Source organism: Camelus bactrianus, chromosome 18, assembly GCF_048773025.1.
Source record: "Camelus bactrianus isolate YW-2024 breed Bactrian camel chromosome 18, ASM4877302v1, whole genome shotgun sequence".
NCBI lineage: Eukaryota > Metazoa > Chordata > Mammalia > Artiodactyla > Camelidae > Camelus > Camelus bactrianus.
In genome coordinates, this window is record NC_133556.1 from 14,087,809 (window position 1) to 14,112,215 (window position 24,407).

Genomic DNA, 24,407 nt, shown 5'->3' on the forward strand with positions numbered 1-24,407 from the left:
TTCAGAAGAATCAGAAACATATCGAAAACTTTACTAGAAATATAGAGAAAATATATAACTGCCTCAGAGACTTCCCCTCCCTCCCGGATGGTTGGAGAGACAAACAGATGGAGCTTCTAAGTCCGATGGGGCCGCTCTCGATCCCCTTCCTCCTCCTCCAGGAGCAAGGCATCCAGCTCCTGCAGTCGCTGCTGCAGCAGGGGTCCTACATCTGGGTTGGGGGCCAGGTTGGGAGTAAGGGTCCGGCCAGCTGCAGCCCGGGCCCCACGAGATGGCCGCCGGGATCGAGGAAGGCTGCTGTCCCGAAATTCTACAGTTCGCCGGAGCTTCCTCGAGCTAGTGAAAATCAGAGTCCCGTTGCGCTCCCGGGGTTCCTCGAAGATGGTCTCAAAAGTCCTGGACCAGGCAGGGAGGAGTGCTGGTTACCAGCATGCTCCCTGGTTCCAGGCTTCCCTCTGTCACCCCTAAGCCTTCAAGTTTCTCACCTCCTGGTTGTAGGTGACTGGTAATTCTTGTTGGTATAAATTTCTTCCAAGCTGAACTCCTTCTTGTTCAACCTGTGAGCAAAAAGCAGAGGACACTGAGAAACCTGTGGCTAGTAGGCCTGGAGAAGGGATAAGCAAGGCCTGGCCTTTATTTCAGTTTCCAGGACATGCCAGGAGCCCAGAGTGCTGCCTGAGGCAGATAGATGGTTCTAAGCACAAACCACATCCAGACCAAAGTGACTCCTCCAAGCTGGACTGTGCTCCAGGAGGAGAGGAGACAAAGCTACACTCAGGGGATCTGAACTCACACCTGTTTGGCCAAGGCAGCTCCATGCACAATGAGCCTCTCACCTGATTGGTCGAGGCAGCCCCATTGGTGTAAGGTTTAGTTGAGAACGGGCTGGTGTCCTACGTATTCGGAATCGAGAAACCTTTCCCATGGTCTGCAAAAAATGCGGCAGAGGGTAAAACTGCAGCATGGGCTTAACTCCCACTTGTCTCCTCTCCCTCATCTGCACTCCTACCTTGGTCTCAGGGTCTGAAAGCTCCTGGTCCTCTGAGGCCCTTGGCTCCTTCCTCTTGGTTGAGCTCAACCTACAGAGAAGGTCAAGGCTCAGGGCCAAACAACATCCATAGCAACATCCCCATCTGGACACTAGGGAAGGAGGCTGGGCCCAGACTGCAGCCAGAACTTTAATAAGGAGGGTTTATTGAGAGCACTACCTGGGTTCTGCAGGTTCAGAGAAGGAAGAAGTGGATGCAGTAGACGAGCAAGATGTGACGAGGGGAGGAGAGCCTCCCACTCCTCCAAGAGGGAACACCTCTTTCCGGAGACAGGGTCGAGGGGGTGGCGGGGCTTGGGCCATCTCTCCACCACCTACAGTGTGCCGCCGTGGCCGTGACCAGCTTGGGAGGGGTGGAGCAGGGGGCCAGCTGCAGGTATCTGGGCCAGGGGGCCCCAGATCAGGACAGGAGTGACTTCGGCCCAGAGAGGGCTTAGGGAGAGGTGCTGGGGGATTGCGGTCTTGGACCCGCCATTGGCGAATAGGGGGCCGGGGACTGACAGTTGCAGTGCCCTTGGCAGCCCCAGACTGCTCAGCCTCTGAGATGGCAATCTTCAACTCCAACTTCATGGGGGGTGATGGGGGTGGGGGCTGTGGGACTTTGTTGGGTGTGAGGAAGATGTCGGCAAAGCTCTCCAGCTTGGAGCGGACGGAATGGAAGAGGGGGGCCAAGCCCCAGGGACTGAGGCGGGGGCGTAAAAGGCTGGACGGCGGTGGGGTCGATGGGGGCTCCAGAACTGGATCTGGGGCTGAGGAAAGGAGAGGGTCAGGTGGGTATTCCTCAGCTGCGAGTGTTTAAGTCCTACTTCAGTAGCCTTAGCCCCGTCCCCAAACACTAATCTTTGCCCACAGAAGAATAAGCCCACCCTTAAAATACCAAGCCCTAAATTTAGAAGTTAAACTTCAGAGGCCTCTGAAGTCTCAACCCCATCTTTACACACCAATTTCTTCCCTGGGAGGGGGTTAAGCCCCATCACCACCTCTGCACCTGACACTTCTAAGCTCAGCTAGAGTTTTCCAGAACCCCACGTCTCATCCGTCTGAGTCCTTACCTGGTGGTGGGCTCTTTGGAGGGTCTGCAGACAGAGCAGATGGCTGGAATGGGGGTTCCAGGTCCTTGGACGGAGGCTTTGGTTGGTGAACCATCATCATGGGCTCAGCTCTGGGGTGAAGGGGCAAGTTAAAGGCTGAGGAACTTCCAGATTCAGATCCTACCTGAGCCAGCACCTCCCTTGTCTCTTAAGGCTACTGAAGGTGCTACAAGGAATGGCTGGACAAAATTCTGATGCCCCTAGCTCTCACTGCCTGGATAATGGCTGTTGCCTGGACATCTTGATAATCCCTTCCCCAGCCCTCTCACCTTCTTGCTGGGATGATGAAGTTGGAAGTCTCATCAGCAAAGCCCTGGATATAAACAGGGGATGTTTGTGGGGAGGCAGGGAAGCCCCTTGTGGCCTCCTTAGCTCCCCACGGCCTGACACTCTCGGTCTCCAGATGTCTGCCTAGGTTCACACTAAAGACTTTTTCATCTAGGTCTTTGCTCAGGCAGTGTCTTCCACCTAAAACACTGTCCTCCTTGCTCTGAGCAAAATCCATCCCAGACTCAGCCCTCCTACCCATCTTCTATCTCCACTGGAGTGCCTGTCCCCAGCTGAACCCCTGACATCTTTCCCTGATGTTCCCATACCTCAGCTGGGGCTCTGGAGCTGGCAATGTCTTCTAGCATCACCACCAGAGTGGGCTGGGGGGTCTGGGCCACCTTTTGTGAAGGGCCCTCCTTTGAGCCAGGCGTTGTCCTTGATCGCCGCCTCAGTGTGGAAGGGGGCTGATGGACACGGCTCAAGGGCTCTCGGCATAAGTGTAGTGCGTCAGGAGGCCTAGAGAGGGGACAGGAAGATCAGTGGGGCTCAGCTATGTTCCCAGCTTACCCCTGTTCCTGCCATGCTCACCTAGCCTGTGAGGCAGGTGACTGGCTGTGGACAGAATCCTGATGGTTGCTGTGGTGCCGTGGGGTGGAGATTTCCTTTTGGGGTACCAGGGGGACCTAGGAGAAGAGAAGGTGTCAAGAGTAAGGTGATAGAATGGGGTTGGACTGGACATGGTCTCCTGTGCCTAACAGTGCCCTATGCCACAAAAATGACAGAAATTGTGTTTAGAATTCATTCAAGATCCCCAAAGAAGTCAATTGAACTGAACTAAAGCCAGATACTATGGTGTTCTGAGCTGCTGGTGTGGGACCTGCGAAATGTCACCCAGGCATTTGTAAAAATCAAAAGGAGAGGGTGACCTGGAGTGAGTCACTGCCCTCTTTGGGGCCTCAGTTTTTCTAATCTGTGCAATGGAGCCAAAGACCTCAGCCTCCTTCTCAAGGGCTGCCTAGTTAGGCTGGGAAGAAAGCAGAAGGGTTTCTCATACTTAAGAGTTGTAGGGATGTGGTTTCAGCCCAACAGGGTTGGAAGTGGGGAATGGGCACCTGAAGCTCTGTCCAATTCCAAGTTGGAATAAGTGAGAGGCAAGCAAAACTCTAGCATTAGGGAGGCTGCCTGATGGACGAGTGTGAGAATGAGTTGTCTCAGTTATTCACTACTAATTTTATCTGATTTTAGTGCTGAGGGGACCTGAGGGAGAAGGGGGCCTCTCAGTTCAAGGGGCTCACCATGTGGGCAGCCATGACATCTTCCAGGACCACGGCCAGGACCCGCCGAGAGGCTTTTTCCAAGGGCGAAGGGGCCCCAAGGGACTGCAGCCTCGGCCGTTTCGGGCTCCTGGCTCCCCATAATGCTCGAGCCAGGGGCTGGCGGCACAGATGCTGCCGGCCAGACGGGCTGGAGAATGAGAGAAGCAGAGGACGGTTGCCTGAGCCTGTCGTTGGCTCTGTGGTTTCCCCGGTACCGCCGCCAGGCTCCCCGCTTCCCGGGTTCAAGACAGGCGGGCGGGGTGCGCTCTCACCTGGAGTCCCCGGGCAAGTCCATGGGGGAAGCGGCGGCTCCGGGGAGTCCCTGGGGGATCCCAGGCTCCAGCCTGGGGTGAGGGGGGAGCGGGGGAGCGGGGAGTAAGGGCCAGCCCCTCCCCTGGGGCTCCGCCCTTCATGGTCCGCCCGCGGCTCCCGGTAGCCCACTGGCCGGAGCCCTGGCGCGGAAAGGCTCCCCCTCCTGGCCGCCGGGAGCGGGTGTCTTCCCGCTGCCACCGCCGCGATCAGCGGATCACTCGCGCCCTGCCTGGGCCGCAAGAACCTGGATTGCAGCGGCCCCAGTTCTCTCACGGCCCGAGCCTCCTGGGGCCTTTGTCCCTTCAGATTCCACCCTGAGATTTCCCCGGGAACAGCTGGGATCAGCTGGGATCCCGGTCCTCCGAGTCCCAGTTTCCGCTGGATCCCTCTGCAATCCTCATCCACTCCCAGCGAGTGGCCGAGGACTCCGAAGCATTATTTCCACATGCCGACGGTCCCCACCTCCAACCAGATCCCCTACATGGGATCCCCACGGAAAGAATCCTACAGCGCGGTTCCTCCAATCAGAAGCCGCGCGAGGATCCTCCTCTCCCTGTGAGCCTCGGCTCCGCAAAGCTCCACTCAGACAGAAGCGGCCCGAGCTTGAGCATCACGAACTCAGTCCGGATCCCCGGGGATCCACTGTGAAGCAGATACCCCCTTCACTCCAATCCCGGGAGGTCCCGCCCACAGACCCCCTCCCTCCGCCCTCCGCGGATCCCCGCCCAGCGCTCTCCCCAGACCAGGACCAGATGGTTCAAAAGTTTCCTTCCCTCCCTCCTCCCGCCCTCTCTCCAGCCTCTCGGTGCCCTCCCCCGCGCGCCGCTCACCGCCGCCTCCCGCGGATCCCGGGTCTTCGACGGCTCCCACCTCCGGCTCCTTTAAAACTAGCCTTACCCAGCACTGCCCAACCGCCAAGGGCCTTCTTTTCGGAGCCGTTGAGCACCGCCCAATCGCCGGTCCCCGTCTTCCGGGGTAGTGAGAAACTAAGTGAAGCCGCCTGGTGGCCATCACCGCTAAGGGCAATAAGCCAAATTGGGCAGCGCCGCCATTATAGTTGAAGGCAGAAAGCGCTGTCCTCGGTGAACCGAATTGGGCCGGACGACGTCATCTTCTCAGGCCAGTGCGTGGCCGAAGACTATGCCAACCTTCTTGAAACTTCGAGGCAACTGTCCTGAAGCTAGGGTCCCGCCACGTTTTTTAAGGGCGTCTTCCGGTTCTTTCGTTCTTAGGCCAATAAACGTGAACTGAGTGCTAACGATATGTGAAATTCCCTGTTTCCTAGAGAGGCCCCACTGAGGCCGGTTCCAGTACCAACCTCGGCTCCTACGTTGCAGGGGAGGGTTTGGCAGGGGCCAGAGATTAGGACTGGTGCCCCCTTCGGCTCCTTTGCTCGTGCAGTGTACTGGAAAGACTGGGCTGAACCACAGTGGGGAGGAGGTCGAGGCATTGACCTTCACTTCACCCGAGTATTGTGCACCTCTTTCTGGAGCAGAGGTTTCTGCGTCCCGCGAAGAGGGTTGGTTCAGTATAGAGGCGTCAGTGCTGGAGGCCAGTAACCGCCTTGGCGTGTTCTGTGGGGTCCGGCCGCCTTCCTCTCTGTTCCAGGCTCCCGTGAGCCTTCTTTCAAAAGGGGCCTGGCTGATGGGGTGTGTAAATAGTCTTAAGTCGTAAGGGATCGGGGATGAAATACCGCTGTTTAGAGGGGCTGCATCATGGAACTTTTATAACAGGAGCCTGCTGTTTGTTGGAAGGTAGCGGACATGTACTGGCTTCTTGCACTGCGAAGGGGCCCTCAATGCCTAACCAAAGCCCATGCCTCCACTAGTTCTCCTTCCCCAGGATTCCCTGGTCCAAACTAGTACTTATTTTCTTGTTAGTACAGGAGAGCCTGAAGCCTAGAAGACTGGGTCTGAAATGAAGTTGCAGAGCGACTTAGCCAGCCCAGCATAATTATCTTATGGGACTGAGTGATAAGAGTAATGACACAGAAAGGATAATATGGAAAGAGCAGCAGGGGTAAGAGTTGGCATGGAAAGTGAAGACTCCCCACCTCTGTAACCAAAGATTCATCCAGATAGGTCTGTAAGGACTACAGCGACTTCCTTTGTGGTACAAGGCCTGCTGGGTCCTCTGGAAATCCATGAAACTTCTGGTGTGAGCAGGCAGCAGCTCTTGGAGCAAGTGGTGTTCTCCCTCCCCCTGGATCAGGGCTGGCTACTGGCGCCTGAGGATGTTCCCTGTTGATGATGCTTCCAACTGTGAATGCTGGGAGATCCCTCTCAACTTTCGTGAGTTGAGGCCCCCTGTAGGCTCTCACTTTCCTGCTTAAACACACAAGTGTTTCCCAGACCCCAGGGCAATGAAAACCTTTCAAAGGCAGCGCTTGCCTGATCAGTTTTGATTCTCTAAGTCTCCTGAAGAAATCAGTGCCCAGGGTAAAGGAGGTAACCTAAAGAAAGGCCCTGGCCCAGAATCTGGCAGAAAGGACCCAGCCCTATGACCCAAGCTGGGGGCACTGAAGTTCATCAAATAGAGTAGGATAGACTGTGGTGTCTTGGCCCTCAGCCCAGACCAGCAATGATGAGCACTTATGCCCTCATGGTCTTGCCTCTGCCCTCTTTGTGACTACCATTTCAGCAACTCTTACCTTATCCACCACCTGTATACAAATCCCAGGACACGGCCAATGTATGCTGATCCAGTGGCAAGAGGCCCCGCACAGCCTCCAGTGGGGCAGGTGATGTAATTGGCACATTAGTGTATTTATTCTTCAGAAACTCCAGACCCCTTTAGACTCTGGGTCTCTCACCTGCTTAACTGTTCCTGGCCTTATTGGTCTTATCTGTAAAATGGGAATGGTAAACCCTGTCATGCCTTTCTCAAAATAGACTGAGATCAAGTGAAAAGGCACATCTGAATGTGCCTGATAAGTAACTTAAGTCTCGGGCTATAGGTAAAAAGAGGATGATTAAAAACTGCCTCTTTTTCAGAGTGCCCTATCCCTTCTGGTCCTCAAGCCAGCTGCTCTGCTCAGTATCTTTCTCTGCAGAAGCCTCTAGCCTGAGATCTAGATTCACCATGGTGGACTGGATTGGTTTCTGGCTGCAAGGTGTTGAGATGGGAGGCATGGTCCGTTATAGCCCTTTGCCAAGAACCAACCCTGAGAAGTGATAAGAAGTCTCGGGTTTGGGTTGCCGCTCTGGTTCACATCAGCCATTCACAAAATTTCAATGCCTATGTGCCATGCTGTGGGAACAGACAAGTGCCTGATCCTGGGAGTTTGGAGTTTGTATCCCTGTATACAAGATTGCCATTGACTCTACCACTTCCCTGAGCCTCAGCCTCCTCCACTGTGAAGTACTTAGTCCAGCCAGATGCCAGCACATTCCTGCCCTATTTAATTGCCCTGGTGAGGAGCCTTCAAGACCACCTCTAGGGTGGGGCTCTTCCACTCAGGTCAGCTACTTGAGCTATTGGGTAGAATTACTATTTATCTGAAGAAGCTAGTCCTGCCCATGGTCTAACTCCTTCTCTTCCCCAGTCTAAGAGAACCACCTGCCACCACTTCTATCTTTGTCCTTTCTGAGGTGGAGTAGGATAGGCAGGTGTCAAGTTTGGAGGAACCAAATGGTAAAGTGATAGGCTTTATGGTGAGGATGTCAAGGGACGGGAGAAGGTTGGGAGGACTGGAGAGAGAGCCAAGAAGGGTGAAGGGAGCTGCCTATTAATATCTGAAACAGTGGTATGTCACTGTGCCAGTTATTAGTTTATTACCTCTCAGAAAAAATTCATTCTTTTTGCCTGCTCTGTGAAAACGGATCTGGGCCCTTTAAATATTTTTTTTCTTTGCCAGCTAGCATGGTATTAAGTTTTGTCAGTAGAGAGCTGCGGAGAGATTGCAGGAAGAAAGGGCTTTGCTTCCTGGTTTCCATGCAGCCTGTTGGCAGGCTGCTGTGCTGCATAGTGGCCAGCAACACCCAGTGGCCAGCAGCTTTCCCTGGTACGCCCCTTGGACAGTTTTGTAGGGCAGTGCCTCTGGTGAGACACCTTACCATGAACAGTTTCCCCTGGCACCTTAGAGGGAAGATTTCCAGCAAGTTCCAGGGGATGGATTTCTAGCAAGCTCCACCAAAGTGGTACTCCACTGACTTCTGTGTTCTCTCCAAAAAGTCCTGGGACTCAACCCCCCTGGGGGGCACAGGCAGAGGCTCTTTATTGGGTGCTGTATCTCCAGCTGAGGGCTAGTGGCTGCTCTTGTATCTGTGATTCCTGCAAACTTTAGAATTCTCTTTACTTCTGACTGTTTGTAGTGGGCAGAATTGTGTCCCTCTAAAAGATGTGCTCAAGTCCTAACCCCTAGTTCTGGTGACTGCGACCTTATTTGGAAACAGTCTTTGCAGATATAATCAATGAGGTCATGCTGGATTCAGGTGGGCCCCAATCCAGTGACTGGTGTCCCTGTAAGAAGGAAATTTGGACCCAGACACATGGAAAGGAGGCAATGTGCTGACACACAGGGAAACACACAGGAAGAATGCCGTGTAGCCACAAAGGCAGAGATTAGCGTGATGCATCTACAAACCAACGAATGCCAGAGGTTGCCAGCAACCACCAGAAGCTAGGAGAGGCAAGAAAAGATTCTACCTAGGGTCTTGAAGGGAGTGTGGTCCTGCTGATGCCTTGATTTCAGATTTCTAGTCTCCAGAACTACGAAAGCATAGATTTGTATTGTCCTAATACACTCAGTTTGTGGTAATTTGCCGTGGTGGCCCTAGGATACTAATACACAATCCAATCCCTTCTTTCTCCAATTCCCTTTTATAGTTGATAATTCTTTTACATAAATTTCTCCGTGTTCAAATTGCTATGTGGTTTCTCTCAATTGGACTCAGACTTATACCATCATCAACAAAAATACTAGTGTTTTACCACTAAAGTGCTAAATCTGAATCTCAAAAGTTCCTATTGCAGTTAGCATGCAGATATTTCAGACAGTAGGCCATTTTTGAGAAAGGTTTAAAATCTTCATTGCATGTAAATTGGTGCAGCCACTATGGAAAACAGTATGGAGGTTCCTTACAAAACTAAAAATAGAATTACTATATGATCCAGTAATCCCACTCCTGGGCATATATGCAGAGGAAACTCTCATTCAGAAAGATACATGCACCCTAGTGTTCATAGCAGCACTATTTACAAAAGGCAAGACATGGAAGTAACCTATGTCTGTTGACAGATGACTGGATAAAGAAGATGTGGATAAAGAAGATATATATACATACACACACATACACTGGAATACTATTCAGTCATAGAAAAAAATAAAATAATGCCATTTGCAGCAACACAGATGAACCTAGAGATGATCATTCTAAGTGAAGTAAGTCAGAAAGAGAAAAACAAATACCATATGATATCATTTACATGTGGAATCTAAAATATGATATAAATGAACTTGCTTATGAAACAGAAACAGATTCATAGACATAGAAAACAAACTTACAGTTACCAAAGAGGAAAGAGATGGGAGAGGTATAAATTGGAAGTTTGGGATTAGCAGATACAAACTAGTGTATATAAAATAGATAAACAACAAGACCCTACTATATAGCACAGGGAACTATATTCAATATTCTGTAATGAACCATAATGAAAAAGAATAGGAAAAGGAGTACATGAACAACTAAATCACTTTGCTGTACATCAGACACTAACACAATGTTGTAAATCAACTACACTTCAATTAAAAAAAAAATTGAAGACATATTTCTTAAATGCATTTTGAATGCTCCCATCACACCTGAGGAAAAAATAAAAAATGAGAGCAGACAGTGTGTGTGAGGACAGCTGGCTCGACTGAAGTGGAAGAAGTTGGGCTGAGTAGCTGCCACGTTGTCTAAAGGCAATTCCTGGCATCCTCTGATTTCAGATGGAGGCCAGATCCAGATAGCACTCAGAGAACAAGTCCAGGTAGAGGATTCTGGAGATGACCGTACCTGATGTTATAGGCGGGGAAGGCAGAGAGACAGTCAAATCAGTGGCAATGCTAGGAAGGGAGGTCCCTGACACACACAGAAAACAGATCCACCGGCTATGACCTTTCCCCCAGAGAAAAAGGCCTATACCTGGGAGGCAAGGGCCCTGGTTGGTCAAGAAGGCTCTAAATATGGGATGATGTGTCCATTTATTTGTTCAACACATTTTTTGAACGCCAACCTCATGCCAGACACAAAAAAGGCTATGGTGAGCCAAACAGTGTGCGTCCTTGTCTGTAGAGAGACAAGTAAACAGGTTGGTGTGTAGCGAGATAAATGCTCAACTCAGTTTATATACAGGTTCCCAAAAGAGCATGTAAACAGAGCCAGAGAAGACGTCTCAGAGACAATAATGAGTCATCTGAGAACTGAAGGAAAAGGGGTGGGGGGGAAACTGTGCAGGGGTCATCACAACCGTGCAAAGGACCAGAGGGCAAAACTCAGGAGGCTGCAAATAATCAGGGTGTCAGCCTCTCAGAACTAATGTATGCCTTTTAGAATATGCTGAATGCTCCTCTTACTATGATGAAATACAGGAGTAGAGAAATAAACCCTCTATAGTCCTACTTTTTGAAAATCAGTATAACCCTTACTATAATTTAAAGGACAAATAAAGTCACTGATTTAAAAATAGGTAGGTATCCCATGGTATCCTCTACATAACTTAGAATAAAAATTACAACTACAGCCAACAATCTGAATGAATTTTAGAAGCAAAAGGAGTCAGGTATAAAAAAGTGTTTATATATATACTGATTCCATTTTTATTACATTCAAAAAGAGGCACAACTACTCTATCATGTTAGAAATTGGATTAGTGGTTATCTCTGGGAGGGGTAGTGACTGGAGGATGTATGAGGTGAGTCTAGGGTGCTGGAAATGTTTTGGTTTCTGGATCTGGGTACTGGTTGCGTGGGTGTATTCATTTTATGAAAATTCATTGAGCTTACACTTAAGATTTGTGCACTCTTGTGTATTAGATTATTCTTTAAATTTTAAAAGATAATGTATATCTCAATAGGTAAATGCTTGGCTAGGGCTTTGCCGAAGGATTTAGTGAAGCAGTGTATGGAAATGTGCTTGCACCTTCATATAGGATTTCTATGAATATGGCAGCTACATACTCAGGCTGTCAAGATGGGTTGTATTCATTCAAATTCAAGTGTGGCCCTTCTGTGCGATGATTTTCCAAAATGGCCAACAATTCTTAGCAAAGTTCCAAACAACAAAATACAATCTTCCCTCAATTTATACAGGACTTTCTGAAAAAGTCAGGATTAAAACTGTACTTGCAAGTTTGTGCTTGTATATACAATAAATTCAGGTTCTGTAATCACATAATTACAAACCTGTTTTCACCTACATGAATGTCCATGGGGCATTTTGAAAATGGTGGAAGGCAAGGGACAGCTTTTCACTGAACAGGACTGTCTGGTACTGAGCAAGAAAATTGGTATCTCTGGGTCCATCTGTTAAATGGAAGGATCCCTTATCTGTATTTATTAGAAATTGTCCATTCTCTCAGAAATTGACACATTGTAACTGACTACTTCAATGAAAAAAAACTGTCCATTCTCCCACTTTGGAATGCAAGCTTTTTTTTTCACTCATAACTGTAAATGTCCTGTTTTAAGCTAACACAGATTTTTAAAAACTGAAGTATAGTTGATTAACAATGTTAATTTCTGGTGTACAGCAAGGTGATTCAGCTATACATATATACATATATTCTTTTTCATATTCTTTTCCATTATTACAGGATATTGAATAAAGTTCCCTGTGCTATACAGTAGGATCTTGCTGTTTACTATCTTATATATAGTAGTTTGTATCTGCTAATTCCAAACTCCTGATTTATCCCTCCCCACCCCCCCTTTTCCCTTTGGTAACCATAAGTTTTTTATATCTGTGAGTCTGTTTCATAAACAAGCTCATTTGTGTCATATTTTAGATTCCACATATAGGTGATATCATATGGTATTTGTTTTTCTCTTTCTGACTTACCTCACTCAGTATGATCATCTCTAGGTCCATCTATGCTGCTGAAAATGGCATGATTCATTCTTTTTTATGGCTGAGTAGTATGGAATGTAAGCTCCCTAAGGAGAGGAACTTCGCCTGTTTTTTCACAGATTTATCCTAAGCTACCAGGACATAATAGCCTCGGAACTGGCAGGGAAAAGCCATGAGCAGGAAGGACTTAGGTAATGGGATATCAGGTCTGATATGCTAGTAACAGGAGTGAAATGTAGTCGAATATTCAACTAAAATATCTAGAGAAAGTAAAAAACTCTCGGCTCAACCACCATGTGAAAATATTCAGCAGCCAGTTACACATCCAGACCTAGAGGAAGATTTCTCAACCACAACACTATTAGTATTTCGAGCCAGAGAAGTCTTTGTTGTGAGGGGCTGTCCTGTGCCTTGCAGGATGTTCGGTGGAAGCATTGCTAGCCTCTACCCACTAGATGTCAGTAGCGCACAAACATCCCTTCCCTGGGACCCTCCCTCCCCCTACCCTAACCCTTGACAACTAAAAAATGCCTGTAGACATTACTGAACGTCCCCAGGGGAAGGAGGCATCACCCCCAGCCCAGTTCGGGATCACTGGTCTAGAGGATGACAATCAAAACCAAGGGAAATAAGTTGGATGCCTGAACCTTAGGAAAATGTACTTTAAAAATGCGGAATGTAATAAAGAAGACAGAAAGAAGAACCAAAATACAAAACCAGCAAAACAAAAAGGGATTCAGAAGCCAATGGAAGAAAGTGGCAGAGTGGTTTAACGAGGAGGTTGGCAGGACTTGGAGAATTTTTTTTTAGCCGAACAGTGGGACAAAAGCCTGGTCGGAGTGGATTTGTGTGTGCACGTGCACACAAATGTGTCCTAGGTGGGATAGGTGAGGAAAATAGATGCAGTCCACTGGCAATCAAGCAAATATAGACCAATAATATCAAAGGCAGTAGAGAAGGAGTCAAAGGAGAGGATGAGGATCCACGAAAAATGAGAAATGAGGGAGCAGTTGCACCCTACTGAGTTCTTCTGTTGCTGGTTCCTTAACTTAGCAGTGTTAACACTGATGAGTCTTACTGGACTGAGCTTGAGCGCCATCATTTGGAAAGAAATGATCAGCCTCAAGGGGTTATTTTAAGGAATGTCTGTTGTGTACATTATACATATGCTATGTCTTTACCTCTGGATAGTATTATCACAATTAAATTTATAAAAGAGCTCTATTTAATTGACTTGAAAGTAAGCACTTACAAATCAGATATTTTTAAATAGAAACTAACCCAAATTAATTTCAAGTTCACATGACCTAGGAGACAATATTCAGCATTAAAGGTTAAGTTTGTTGGTTTGATTAATATAGACATGTCTTACTTTTATTGCATCCGGGTTAACTAAAAGGCAGATAAAGTCGTATTTTTTCTGGTATAAAAATTATCAGCAAGAAAAATAGTTTGGGATGATGGCTAACTTGGTCTGATGTCTCATGTTTTCACAGGTAATCTAAACATAATTGTAATTCAATAGATATAAATAGAGTAAGAGCTTTTAGGTGAACTCTTTAAAAATTATTATGTTTTATGGTATGTCTATTTAAAAATAATTCTCCAGATTTTGTGTAACTTTAACTTTAGAGTTTTGCTAAGTTAAAAGATGGAAATTTATTAAATGTCTAGATTGCTCCCAAAGATACTGAAACATTAATTCCTAAACATAGGCTTTCTTTTCTAGAGAAACTAAAGCTATTTAGGTCTATTAATAAAAACTTTTGGTGCTGCACTGAAAATTTTTCTATAATAAAGTATGTTTTTACAAATCATAAAAAATGTCTCCAAATCTACAGAATGCTAATGTAAAAGATAGTTCATAATTGCATACTTGTTAGTTTTCAGTAGAAATTAAAGTTTTTAAAAGTTAAGAATTCTGATTAATGTCATTAAAACTATTAAAATTAATAAGGAAAATACCTTTGTATGAAAGGAAATAGGTACAAGGAATGGAAAATGCATTTATCAAGGGAAAAAGAAGTAATTTTTGTCCTAGAAAGAAAGAAAAAGTATAAGACAAAAATCTAAAAAAATAAAAAAGAAAGTTATGGAAGGTTTGTGGGAAAACCCTGAGAAGAATTTTGTGCATGGTCAAGACTGGCTAAGATTCAAAATTAACTGAGTAAATAAATATTGATCTGATTTTGATAACAGATTGTAAAGTTTCTTTACCTCCTTTTAAGTAGTCTGCTGTAACTTTCTGTATTTGCTTTTAAAACCTTTTATTGTCATCCTGCTTGAATGAGTATTATTTCAGTGACCTATGATCCTATTTCACCAAGTGTTTTAAAACCTGGTATCTTTGACAACTTTCCCCAAGTCAAATTCTAAATAAAGTTCTTTTGACCTCTAGCTAATTTGGGGGTGCTTCAAAGGGTCCCTGAAACACCCTAAAGAGAAATATTAATTAGATTTACTTGGTACATTAAACTACATAAGAAACATTGTCAGATAAGTGGTGATAAACCTTCTTAGGTAATATTGTATGGGTAAATGTCATTAATATAGATATTCTAAAAGTTATATGGAATCTCTAAAAACCTGATATGTGCTGGTATAATGTTATCAGTCATAGTTGTAGTTATTATCTTAAAATACTTTATGTCACAGAAATAACAAAGTTTCTTGTCAAGTGCATTGTAATCAGATCTTTAACCATGCCATTTTAAGTCTTTTGTCAAATATAGACAGAGATTGTTTTACTCTGATGCCTTTATAAAATGAAAATCTTCAAGAAGTTTCATAGAAAGCACTTTTGTCAAGGAAGATTTCTGAAGACTTTTAGATCATACTACTGAACTGGGTAAAAAATTACAGAAACAGGAAACCCGATGGCTTCATCTAGATCAACAGGAATTAATTACATGGGACTGAATGAACTGAGCAATGTGATTTATAATTGTACGATTTTTTGTCTAAAATATTGCTGGCTTTTAATCTTTGTTTTCCAGAAAATCTTTCCTCTTATGCTAACCATGACCCATAAAAAGTTGATAGAGTATATCTTAGTAAAGGAAGATGAAACATTTTTTTTCCTCTCTACCTCAACCCTCCAAAATTTGACTTCTCTAGCTGGCTCCCCTCTAGACTTGATGGCTTCGTGTGACCAGATTACAACTAATTATACTAACCATTGTTTTAATTTGTTCTCTTTTTATTGTTTTCAAATTGTTTATAGGGGTAAGTGTATAGCTCAGTGGTAGAGTTCATATTTAACATGCATGAGGTCCTGGGTTCAATCCCCAGCACCTCCTTTAAAAATAAATAAATCAGCCTAATTACTCCTCCCCCACAAAAAATCCAATTGTTTATGCTTTGTGCCCCTCTCTGCTGTACTATGACTTTATTAATGTTACTAGCTATATTACTTACATGCTGTGTATTTTAAAAGATTATTGCCTCTTTCAAAAAAACTGTACTCGCTTCAGCAGCACATATACCAAAAAAAAAAAAAAAAAAGATTATTGCCTCTTTCATTACCCAATGTGTAGCCAGCACATCATGCTCCAACAAAATTAATGGTGGCTAAACATCTTTACGGCAATTGATCATATATATAACTCTATATAAAATAATTGTAATAGTGTGACTCTAGGTATTGGAAGAAGCAACAAGGGACATTTTCTGGATCATAATAGACTAAGACAGATGATGCAGAGAATTTTAACCCAAAAATAGCATATTGGGTGGCCTAGCAACAAAATCCTCCTCTGACCTAGGAGTGAAAATTTCTAGTGCCATGGGACAAATTGTTCATGAAATGCCTCCCAAACTTTGGTCGAATTTATGACCATGAGGAAGCCCTGTAGAAAGGGAATGTTGCCTGCCATTCCGGTAAACGACGAAGTTGCCCACCATCAAGCCATCAGCCACTGCAGCCGCCCTGCCGCCGCAACCCCTTTCCAGACCCCAACCAAGGGTGTGCCATGAAAATTCAGGATGGGAAAATACAGGAAACATTCTGTGCTCCAGTTACTGGCTAGATAGTTAAGTTGCATATCTAAAGAACAATTTCAATGAGCTCAGACTCCTGCACCTACCCATACATATAAAAGCACTAAAATCATTAACTTGAGGTGTCTGTGTGTGTGAGATTAACAGTAATCTTTTCATGTCTGCCCCCCCCCCCCCAAGCAAAAACTGCTATATATCCTGGCTCCTCCCTTATCTCTTTGGAACAGTTCCTCAGAGCTAAATGAGAGGCTGCAGTTCTCAGTAAGGTCCCGGAATAAAACTTAACTGGAAACTTTTAGATTGTGCATTTTTCTTTAGTCGCCAAAACCTTTGTTCCTTCTTAGCAGTACCCCTCTGAGATTTTCCTCATCAGGAGAACCAGGATGATAATCATCACTTCACACAACGGTAGCAAAAAATAAATGAGAAATGTGTAATATGTTGGGCATGGTGCCTGCGCACAAGAAACACTAACGTTAATTCCCTTCCCCAAAGGGCAACAAGGAAGTTACCCACTATCGGAAGCGAAGGCTCCTCTGAGAAAGCCAGGAAAGGCAACTCAGGGAAATCTCAGCCCCGGGTTGGCCAGAGTGGCTCCGTCACTCGTATCTTTCCCACCCTCGGCTAGGCTGCGCCATCAGGAAACGAGACTGTTACTGATCCCAGGAAGGGTCTCCCCTTCCCGCCTGGAGACTCAGCGGCAGTCACCCAACACATAGCGTCCAGCTTCCTGCCCTTCCACTTCCGTTGGCTTCGTTCAAACAGGCCGCTTTCGACCGCACCCAATTAGAATGCTCGATCTTCGGCCGCCGCCCAATGAGCGTGTACAATGGGGGGAAAAAGGACGTGAAGCCCAATCGCAGCGCCATCACATTTGAGGGCAAAGAGGTTAGGAAGCCGGCATGGCGCTCGGGTCAATAAAATCGATAGCTGGAAGCTGCCTGTGTTTCAGGCAAAGGCGGTGCAGTAGCGGCGCCGCCATTTTCCCCGAAGGCATCTTCCGGTGCCTTTCACCCAAGTTGGGGCAGGAGTTTCCTGAATAACAGCGAAAGGCTTCCGTTAGCCCCGCAGGCGGCTGATTCTGGTTCCCTGCGGGCCTCCCCAGGTCCGGCGGGGGCTCCCAAATCCCGGGGCCCGCCAGCACCCAGGGCTGAGACCGGGACTGGAAAGGCCGTGGCGCCGGCTTCTTGGGTCCAATGGCGCCGCCTTCGGCTCTGCTCCCCGCGCGGGGACCAGGAGAGGCCGGACCTGGCCGGAGAAGGGGAAGGAGGCCGAGGGCGGTGAAGTTCGCGGACGTGGCCGTGTACTTCTCCCCGGAGGAGTGGGAATGTCTACGGCCCGCGCAGAGGGCCCTGTACCGGGACGTGATGCAGGAGACCTACGGCCACCTGGGCGCGCTCGGTGAGGCCCGCCCCAATCCGCTTCCACGGGGCCCGAAGGGATGAACAGGGTGTGAGGGGAGGGCAAGGAGTCCGGAGTGTCCAGGGTCCTGGCTTCCGACTAGGTTGTCAGGGGAGGAGGACGGGGGCTTCGCAGGAGATGCCACCAGGTAGATGTATCTACTCAGTGCTATGTACGGCCCGGGCCTCTGACTCATTCTCCTTCCCCAGGCTGTGCAGGTCCCAAACCAGCCCTCATCTCCTGGTTGGAACGAAATACCGATGATTGGGAACTGGCTGCCCTGGATCCACAGGAGTGCCCAAGGCAGATAACAGTCCAGAGAAGTGAGTGAAAAATGCCTCTGGAAGGCTTGCAGCCTGTAATGACTCGATCCGGAGTTTTGTTGGCTCGGGATACCTGTGACCCATACTGTAATGCTCCATTTACTGTGTTCATTTTCACAACGTGATGGTTCTTGTCTCTCTGATGGTGTCTAATCCCTCCACCAAAGATTCACTTGTCAGCTTGTAAACTAACCACCTGCAGTTGTCTACTGTGTGGATGAATCAGTGAGCTTTTAAAAAGAGCTTCTATACGCCTGCCTCCTTCCAGGGACTCTGCCCTGAGCCTGCTTTGGATTGGGCTCTGACTGAGAGATCTTATGGGAAACAGCAGCCTAGGGTGCAGGGGCCTCCTTTTGCCCTTCTGGCAGGATGACCCTGATGAGTGAGGGAATCTGCAACTCTCCTCGGGATCAAGCAAGACTCTGATTAAGCCATTTGGGTAGAAGGGCCCCAGCTCCACCCACAGGGGCAGATGCAACTGTCTGGTCTGGGATTTCTGTGCCAGATTCTCTAAGAGCAAGGCTCTCTTTCTACGGTTCAGATCTGCCATGATACTTCCTTGCTTAAAACCTTTCCATTTCAGGCAGGTTGTCAAATGGCTGTCAGTTATATCAAAGTCACTTCGGGATCTTAATGAAAATACAGATTCCTGGACCCCATCCCAGAACTCCTCATTGACTCTTATGTATCCATATCTAGGAACTTTTTTTTTTTTTGAAGAACCCCAGCTGATTTGGATGTACATTTAGGTTTGGTTCCAACTGTGGTCCTCAGACCAGCAGCAGTAGCACTTGGGAATGTATTAGAAATGCAGATTCCTAGACCCCACCCTAGACATGCTGAATCCAAACCTGGGAGTAGCATCCAGCAATTTGTTTCAATAAGCTCTCCAAATGATTCAGATCACAATAAAATTTGAGAACCACTGGCTTAAAGGGCCTTGTGACCTTGTCACTGCCAAATCATATGTTTCCACTTCCTGCCTTAACATTTCAAAACCTTTTTCATTTTTAAAGTCAGTTTAATCTCCTCCAAGAAGCCTTCCCTGACTTCTCCAAGCTGGGCTAGGGGTTCCTGTAATACCCTCCATATTGCCATAGCAGTGTGTCACACTTGATTGGTTGTCTGTGTCACTAACAGTCCCTGAAGACAGGGGCTGAGTCTATTTAAATAGTCTTATAACCTGTAACACTGTAATAGGAAAGAGGAGGGGCCCAGTATTTGTTAATTTCTCCTTGTGTCCCTGTAGAAACCAGAAGGAGAAAGAAGAATGAAGAGAAGGAAGTATTCCCACCTAAGGAGGCCCCGAGAAAGGGGAAGCGGGGGCGACGGCCCAGCAAACCCCGCCTGATCCCCAGGCAGACATCTGGAGGTCCAATCTGCCCTGACTGTGGTTGCACTTTTCCCGATCACCTGGCCCTGCAGAGCCACAAGTGTGCCCAGAATCTGAAAAAGCCTTACCCTTGCCCAGACTGTGGGCGCCGCTTTTCCTACCCATCCCTGCTGGTCAGTCACCGGCGGGCACACTCTGGTGAGTGTCCCTATGTCTGTGACCAGTGTGGAAAACGATTCTCCCAGCGCAAGAACCTCTCCCAGCACCAAGTTATCCATACAGGCGAGAAGCCCTACCATTGTCCTGACTGTGGCCGCTGCTTCCGTAGGAGCCGGTCCTTGGCCAATCACCGGACCACGCATACAGGTGAAAAACCCCACGAGTGCCCTAGCTGCGGGCGTCGCTTTGCCTACCCCTCCCTGCTAGCCATCCACCAGCGCACACACACCGGAGAGAAGCCGTACACCTGCCTGGAATGCAACCGTCGCTTCCGCCAGCGCACCGCCCTCGTCATCCACCAGCGCATCCACACGGGTGAGAAGCCCTACCCGTGCCCAGACTGTGAGCGGCGGTTCTCCTCATCCTCCCGGCTGGTCAGTCACCGGCGGGTACACTCAGGGGAGCGTCCCTACGCCTGTGAGCACTGTGAGGCCCGCTTCTCCCAGCGCAGTACCCTGCTCCAGCACCAGCTCTTGCACACGGGAGAGAAGCCCTACCCCTGCCCGGACTGTGGCCGTGCCTTCCGGCGGAGCGGCTCCCTCGCCATCCACCGCAGCACGCACACCGAGGAGAAGCTGCACGCGTGCGAGGACTGCGGCCGCCGCTTTGCCTACCCCTCGCTCCTGGCCAGTCACCGGCGCGTTCACTCTGGCGAGCGGCCCTATGCCTGCGACCTGTGCTCCAAGCGCTTCGCCCAGTGGAGCCACCTGGCTCAGCACCAGCTCCTACACACCGGGGAGAAGCCTTTCCCCTGCCTCGAGTGTGGCCGTTGCTTTCGCCAGAGGTGGTCTCTGGCTGTCCACAAGTGTAGCCCCAGGCTCCAAAACTGTAGCCTGAGATCTGCTATAGGGGGTCCTAGCCAGAGGGGCAGTGCCCTTTAGAATGGAAAGGGTTGGATAGGTTCATTTCATTTCATGGAGGGGAGCAGAAAGGGGAAGGAGCCCCCGTCATCCCGGGCAGAGTCAGAACCAAGACCCAGGTCTCTTGCTACTCAGCTTACCGTTGGTATATGCTACCACACTGGACGCCTTAATACGTGTGTTTAAAACAGACAGCCCCAATAAGAGAGGTGACATCATTTGGTTTAAGTTTTCCAAGCTACCCTGCCCTAAAAGAACTTCTGTGTGGATATCGGGCTAAAAGTTCTCATTGAGTTTAGGGGCCATGTGCTTTTCTAGTCTGTGCACACAGGGATTACCTGCCCCCTCGCAGGCAGTCAGGAGGATCCCCGTTCATGGGAACAAACTCTTCCCCTCCTGTGCCTCCTCTTCCATACCAGGTTTCAACTTTTTACAGTATTCCTGCCACGCGGTCTTCTACCTTTGCTTTAAAAATCCCCCTTGACAGGGAGCTCTCTACCTCACAAGGCAGGTCATCTCATTGTGGGATAGCTCTGATCGTTAGAAGGCCCTTAAATACCACATTCTCCTTCCCTGGAAGCCTCACCCAGAATATATTTAAAGCTAAATCTACATGGCAGTCCTTCAGAAAACTTAACCACAAATACTTTGCCCCCAGGTTTTCAGGTCAAATACCATTAATTTGGTCAATCATTCCTTAAAGACAAGGTTTCAGTTCCCACACAAGATCTCTCCCCAAACAAGGGCTGGTTTTTCAATGTCCCTTTTAAAGGGTCATACAAAATAAGCCAGCATCATACTGTACACCATATACCTCCAAGGTCTGTCTTTGTTTTAACAGTTCTAGACTGCATTGGATTTGGGGGTGGTGGCAGTGTACCAGAGGATTATTAGGTTGCAGACACCTAAATACCTAAGCTTTAAAAAAAAACATGCTGTAAGCTAAGTCTTCTGCACCCTGTGTTTGGAAAGATGGTTCAAGATGGGTCTGGGACATAAGCATAGTGAGCTTTGGGAGAAGGCTGATCTTAAATTAAGGAAAAGCAGGGGAGCTATGGTCTAGCAGCAAGAAGCAGTAAAACCAGGACTAGCTTGTTGTACTTTATCTGGTGGATTTGGATTAGTTTCAGGCAGCCAGTGGCTGGAAAATTCCTGAGAACTGGGTCTCACGCCTCCTTTATTCTCATCAGAATAAGGAGACATTTGCACAGGACCTTCCATGAGTTTTCTGTCAACATTTTTCATGAAATGAGGTGAGGCTATTCAAGAAGGTTAGAAAGATAGGTAACTGAATACAAAGCAGAAGAGTCTACAGTCGCTGAGTTGTGTTCATGCCCTTCCTCCCTTACATAGGCTCCAAGATGGCAGTGGCGGCAGCAACGTATTTTGATCTTTGCTCTGCCTCCATGGCACCCATTCCAGAGTAGGTGCTCAGTAAAGCTTTAGTGAATTGAATGAACAAGGCCTACCACTTTGCCTTGGGTAGCTGCACCAAACTGGAATTTCCAAACATGACTTATCTCATATTCCAACAGCTGAGTGGGTCATCCTACCCCTGTTACTTCTTCCTTCAGCTCTCCTGACATCAGCCCCAGAGTGGGGGTGTGGCTGGGGAACACAGTGTTTGTAATTACCTCTGTTCTGGTATTTAGCAAGCTGCATCGTCACTGCTTCTCCTTGGACAGAGGGGCTACCCCAAAGCAGAGGTCATACCAGACTGGGTTTCATTAAAATGTCTGATGAATGAATTATGTTCCTCGTGGAATTACTGTTTATAAAATGTAAATCTAGTTTGTTGACTGATTAGACATTTTTACAATTCTGATGGAAATGCGCCCACCCCCAGCAGAGACCTATTAAAATTCCTCCTTGCCCCCAGTTTCAGAACTTGCTCTTTTCCCTACCTCTATCACCAGGCTAACTATTTCCTTACCTAGGAATTTTAGAAATTTCTTTGGGCCTGGATTGGGAGCCGTTGGTGGCCAAGTTCCAGTATGTGGTCCATGGGGGGCTGAGGTGGGAGACAACTTTTTAGGTTTCCGAATGCACTTCAGTTCCAGGATCCATTCAATGACCAACTGTGACTGCTGCCCTACATTCAGTGGGAGATCCCAGTATTCTTCCAAATAATTCTCCCTTCTGCTTCTGGTAGTTTGACTTTCTGTTACTTGCAACCAAAAGAATTAACCCACAGCCCCAGTATGAGTTAATCTCCCATCTGTCTTCATGGCTGTATACGAGCTATGAAGAAAAAAAATTGCAATGCTGCTAAGAAGGGCCAGCCTTTCCACTCCAACCTCAGTTGGACCTTCAACATAACATGTCTTTCATACATCCTGAACCAGTGACTGCCTTCTCCTTCACTAAGAAAACACAAGGTGTCGAATAGGAACTCCCCTAACATTCCACTCCCCACTGTGACTCCACATCTGCCAGTGTGATCACTAGTATTTACTCGCTTCCATCCCAACTCAGGGCAAGTCCCTCGTCTGCAGTGCACATCAGTAGAGCTGTGCCTGGACTGCATCCGCTTCTGCCCTCTCAGAGACTTTGCTCTGTCTATTCTCTTAGTTTTACGGTTTCAGAGTCCCCCTCTTGTCGGGAACATGTACATGCCAACCTATAAATATGCTAAAATCTGTCTTTAAAAACAAATTTCCCTTTGGCCTCACTCCTTATCTCCTATTTTCAGCTAAGTTTCTCGAAACAACAGTAGCTTACAGTCACTATTACCCACTTTGTTTATTCTTCGGCCTACTGCAATAGTATCAGAGCCACTTTGTTGAACACTTATGATGTGCCATGTACTGTGCTAAGGACTTTGTATACATACCAATCTACAGTTTGTATGAGGACCCCATAAAGTAGGTGTTAGGAGATGCTCCTCCGTGGGTCTTATATTGCTCCACATCTTGCTGAGCCCTGTCCTCAACAAATTCTCAGACTTGAGCCAATTCCAGACTAACAATCCCTTGAATGAAGGGAGGCTGGGTCCCCTTGATGAAGGACCATGTTACACTGGCAAAGACACATGCTATAAAGCTTCCTACCCTTTTCCAATTATTATCAATTGGTTTGCAACAAAGGTGCCAAGACAATTCAAGGAAAGAAACAGTCTTCAACAAATGGTGCTAGGATGACATAAAAAAGAATGAAGTTGGACCTCTACTTTAACCATATACAAAAATTAACTTGAACCACAGACCTAAATGTAAAACCTAAAACTATACAACTTAGAAGAAAACATAAGCATAAGTGTTTGTGATCTTGGATTAGGCAATCGTTACTCAGCTATGATACCAAAAGCACATGTGACCAAAAAAAAAAAAAAAAAGATAAATAAAATAAATTGATTCTATCAAAATTAAAACTTTTGTGCTTTAAAAGACAGCTTGAAGAGAGTGAAAAAACAATTCACAGAATGAGGAGAAAATATCCGCAAGTCATAGATGTGAAAGGGAATCTGTATCCAGAATATATTCAAAAAATGCTTACACTGATACCAAAGCCAAAGACATTACAAGAAAATTACAAATACCCTGTATGAATATTGACATAAAAATCCTGAACAACATACTAGCAAGGCAAAGCAGTACATTAAAAGGGTTATACACTAAGTGGGATTTATTCCTGGGATTTGAGAATGGGTCAACAAAGAAAAATTAATGTAATATGTCGCATTAATAGAATGAAGGGGAAAAAACCAAAATCATCTCGATGCAATAAAAGAATTTGACAAAATTCAACATCCTTTCATGATAAAAACACCTAATAAACTAGAAACAAAAGGAAACTTCCTCACCATGATAAAGGCCATATGTGAAAACCCCACAGCCAACAACATACTCAGTGGTGAAAGACTGAAAGCTTTTCCCCTACAATCAGGAACAATGCCCACTTTTGCCACTTCTAGTCAATTTTATATTAGAAGTTCTGGCCAGAGCAAGTAGCAAGAAAAAGAAATAAAAGGCAACCGAGTTAGAAAGGAACGAGTAAAGTTATTTCTACTCACAGATGACATGATCTTATATCTAAAAAACACTAAAGATTACACACATACAAAATGAGCTAATAAATGAATTCAGCAAAGTTCCAAGATACAAAATCAACACACAAAAAGTCAGTTGCACTTCTATATACTAGAAATGAACAATCCAGAAAGATAATTAAGAAAACAATTCAAT

At 46.8% G+C, this 24,407-nt stretch overlaps 2 protein-coding genes across 5 annotated transcripts in view; one reads left to right on the forward strand and one right to left on the reverse strand.

Annotated features, from left to right (window-relative positions):
* PRR14 (proline rich 14) overlaps positions 1–24,407 on the reverse strand; it is a 26,987-nt gene continuing 2,580 nt past the window's right edge. The window contains exons 1-12 of one of the 4 annotated variants that reach the window (XM_010972453.3): positions 4,868–4,997; positions 3,998–4,069; positions 3,705–3,873; positions 2,998–3,092; positions 2,736–2,925; positions 2,409–2,452; positions 2,101–2,210; positions 1,209–1,797; positions 1,010–1,079; positions 837–928; positions 486–557; positions 1–396 (exon numbers count right to left, since the gene is read on the reverse strand). In XM_010972453.3, the coding sequence (XP_010970755.1) occupies positions 117–396; positions 486–557; positions 837–928; positions 1,010–1,079; positions 1,209–1,797; positions 2,101–2,210; positions 2,409–2,452; positions 2,736–2,925; positions 2,998–3,092; positions 3,705–3,873; positions 3,998–4,020 (1,734 nt within the window). In that variant the 5' untranslated portion in view covers positions 4,021–4,069; positions 4,868–4,997 and the 3' untranslated portion in view covers positions 1–116. Of the gene's footprint in view, positions 397–485; positions 558–836; positions 929–1,009; positions 1,080–1,208; positions 1,798–2,100; positions 2,211–2,408; positions 2,453–2,735; positions 2,926–2,997; positions 3,093–3,704; positions 3,874–3,997; positions 4,070–4,867; positions 5,277–24,407 lie in introns of those variants that run through there. The other 3 variants (XM_074346072.1, XM_045508308.2, XM_074346073.1) reach the window with 3 other exon arrangements.
* LOC105082802 (uncharacterized) overlaps positions 16,727–24,407 on the forward strand; it is a 16,140-nt gene continuing 8,459 nt past the window's right edge. The window contains exons 1-3 of the mRNA XM_074346867.1: positions 16,727–17,488; positions 17,698–17,811; positions 19,061–20,235. Coding sequence (XP_074202968.1) covers positions 17,284–17,488; positions 17,698–17,811; positions 19,061–20,235 — 1,494 coding nt within the window. The 5' untranslated portion in view covers positions 16,727–17,283. The remainder of the gene's footprint in view (positions 17,489–17,697; positions 17,812–19,060; positions 20,236–24,407) is intronic.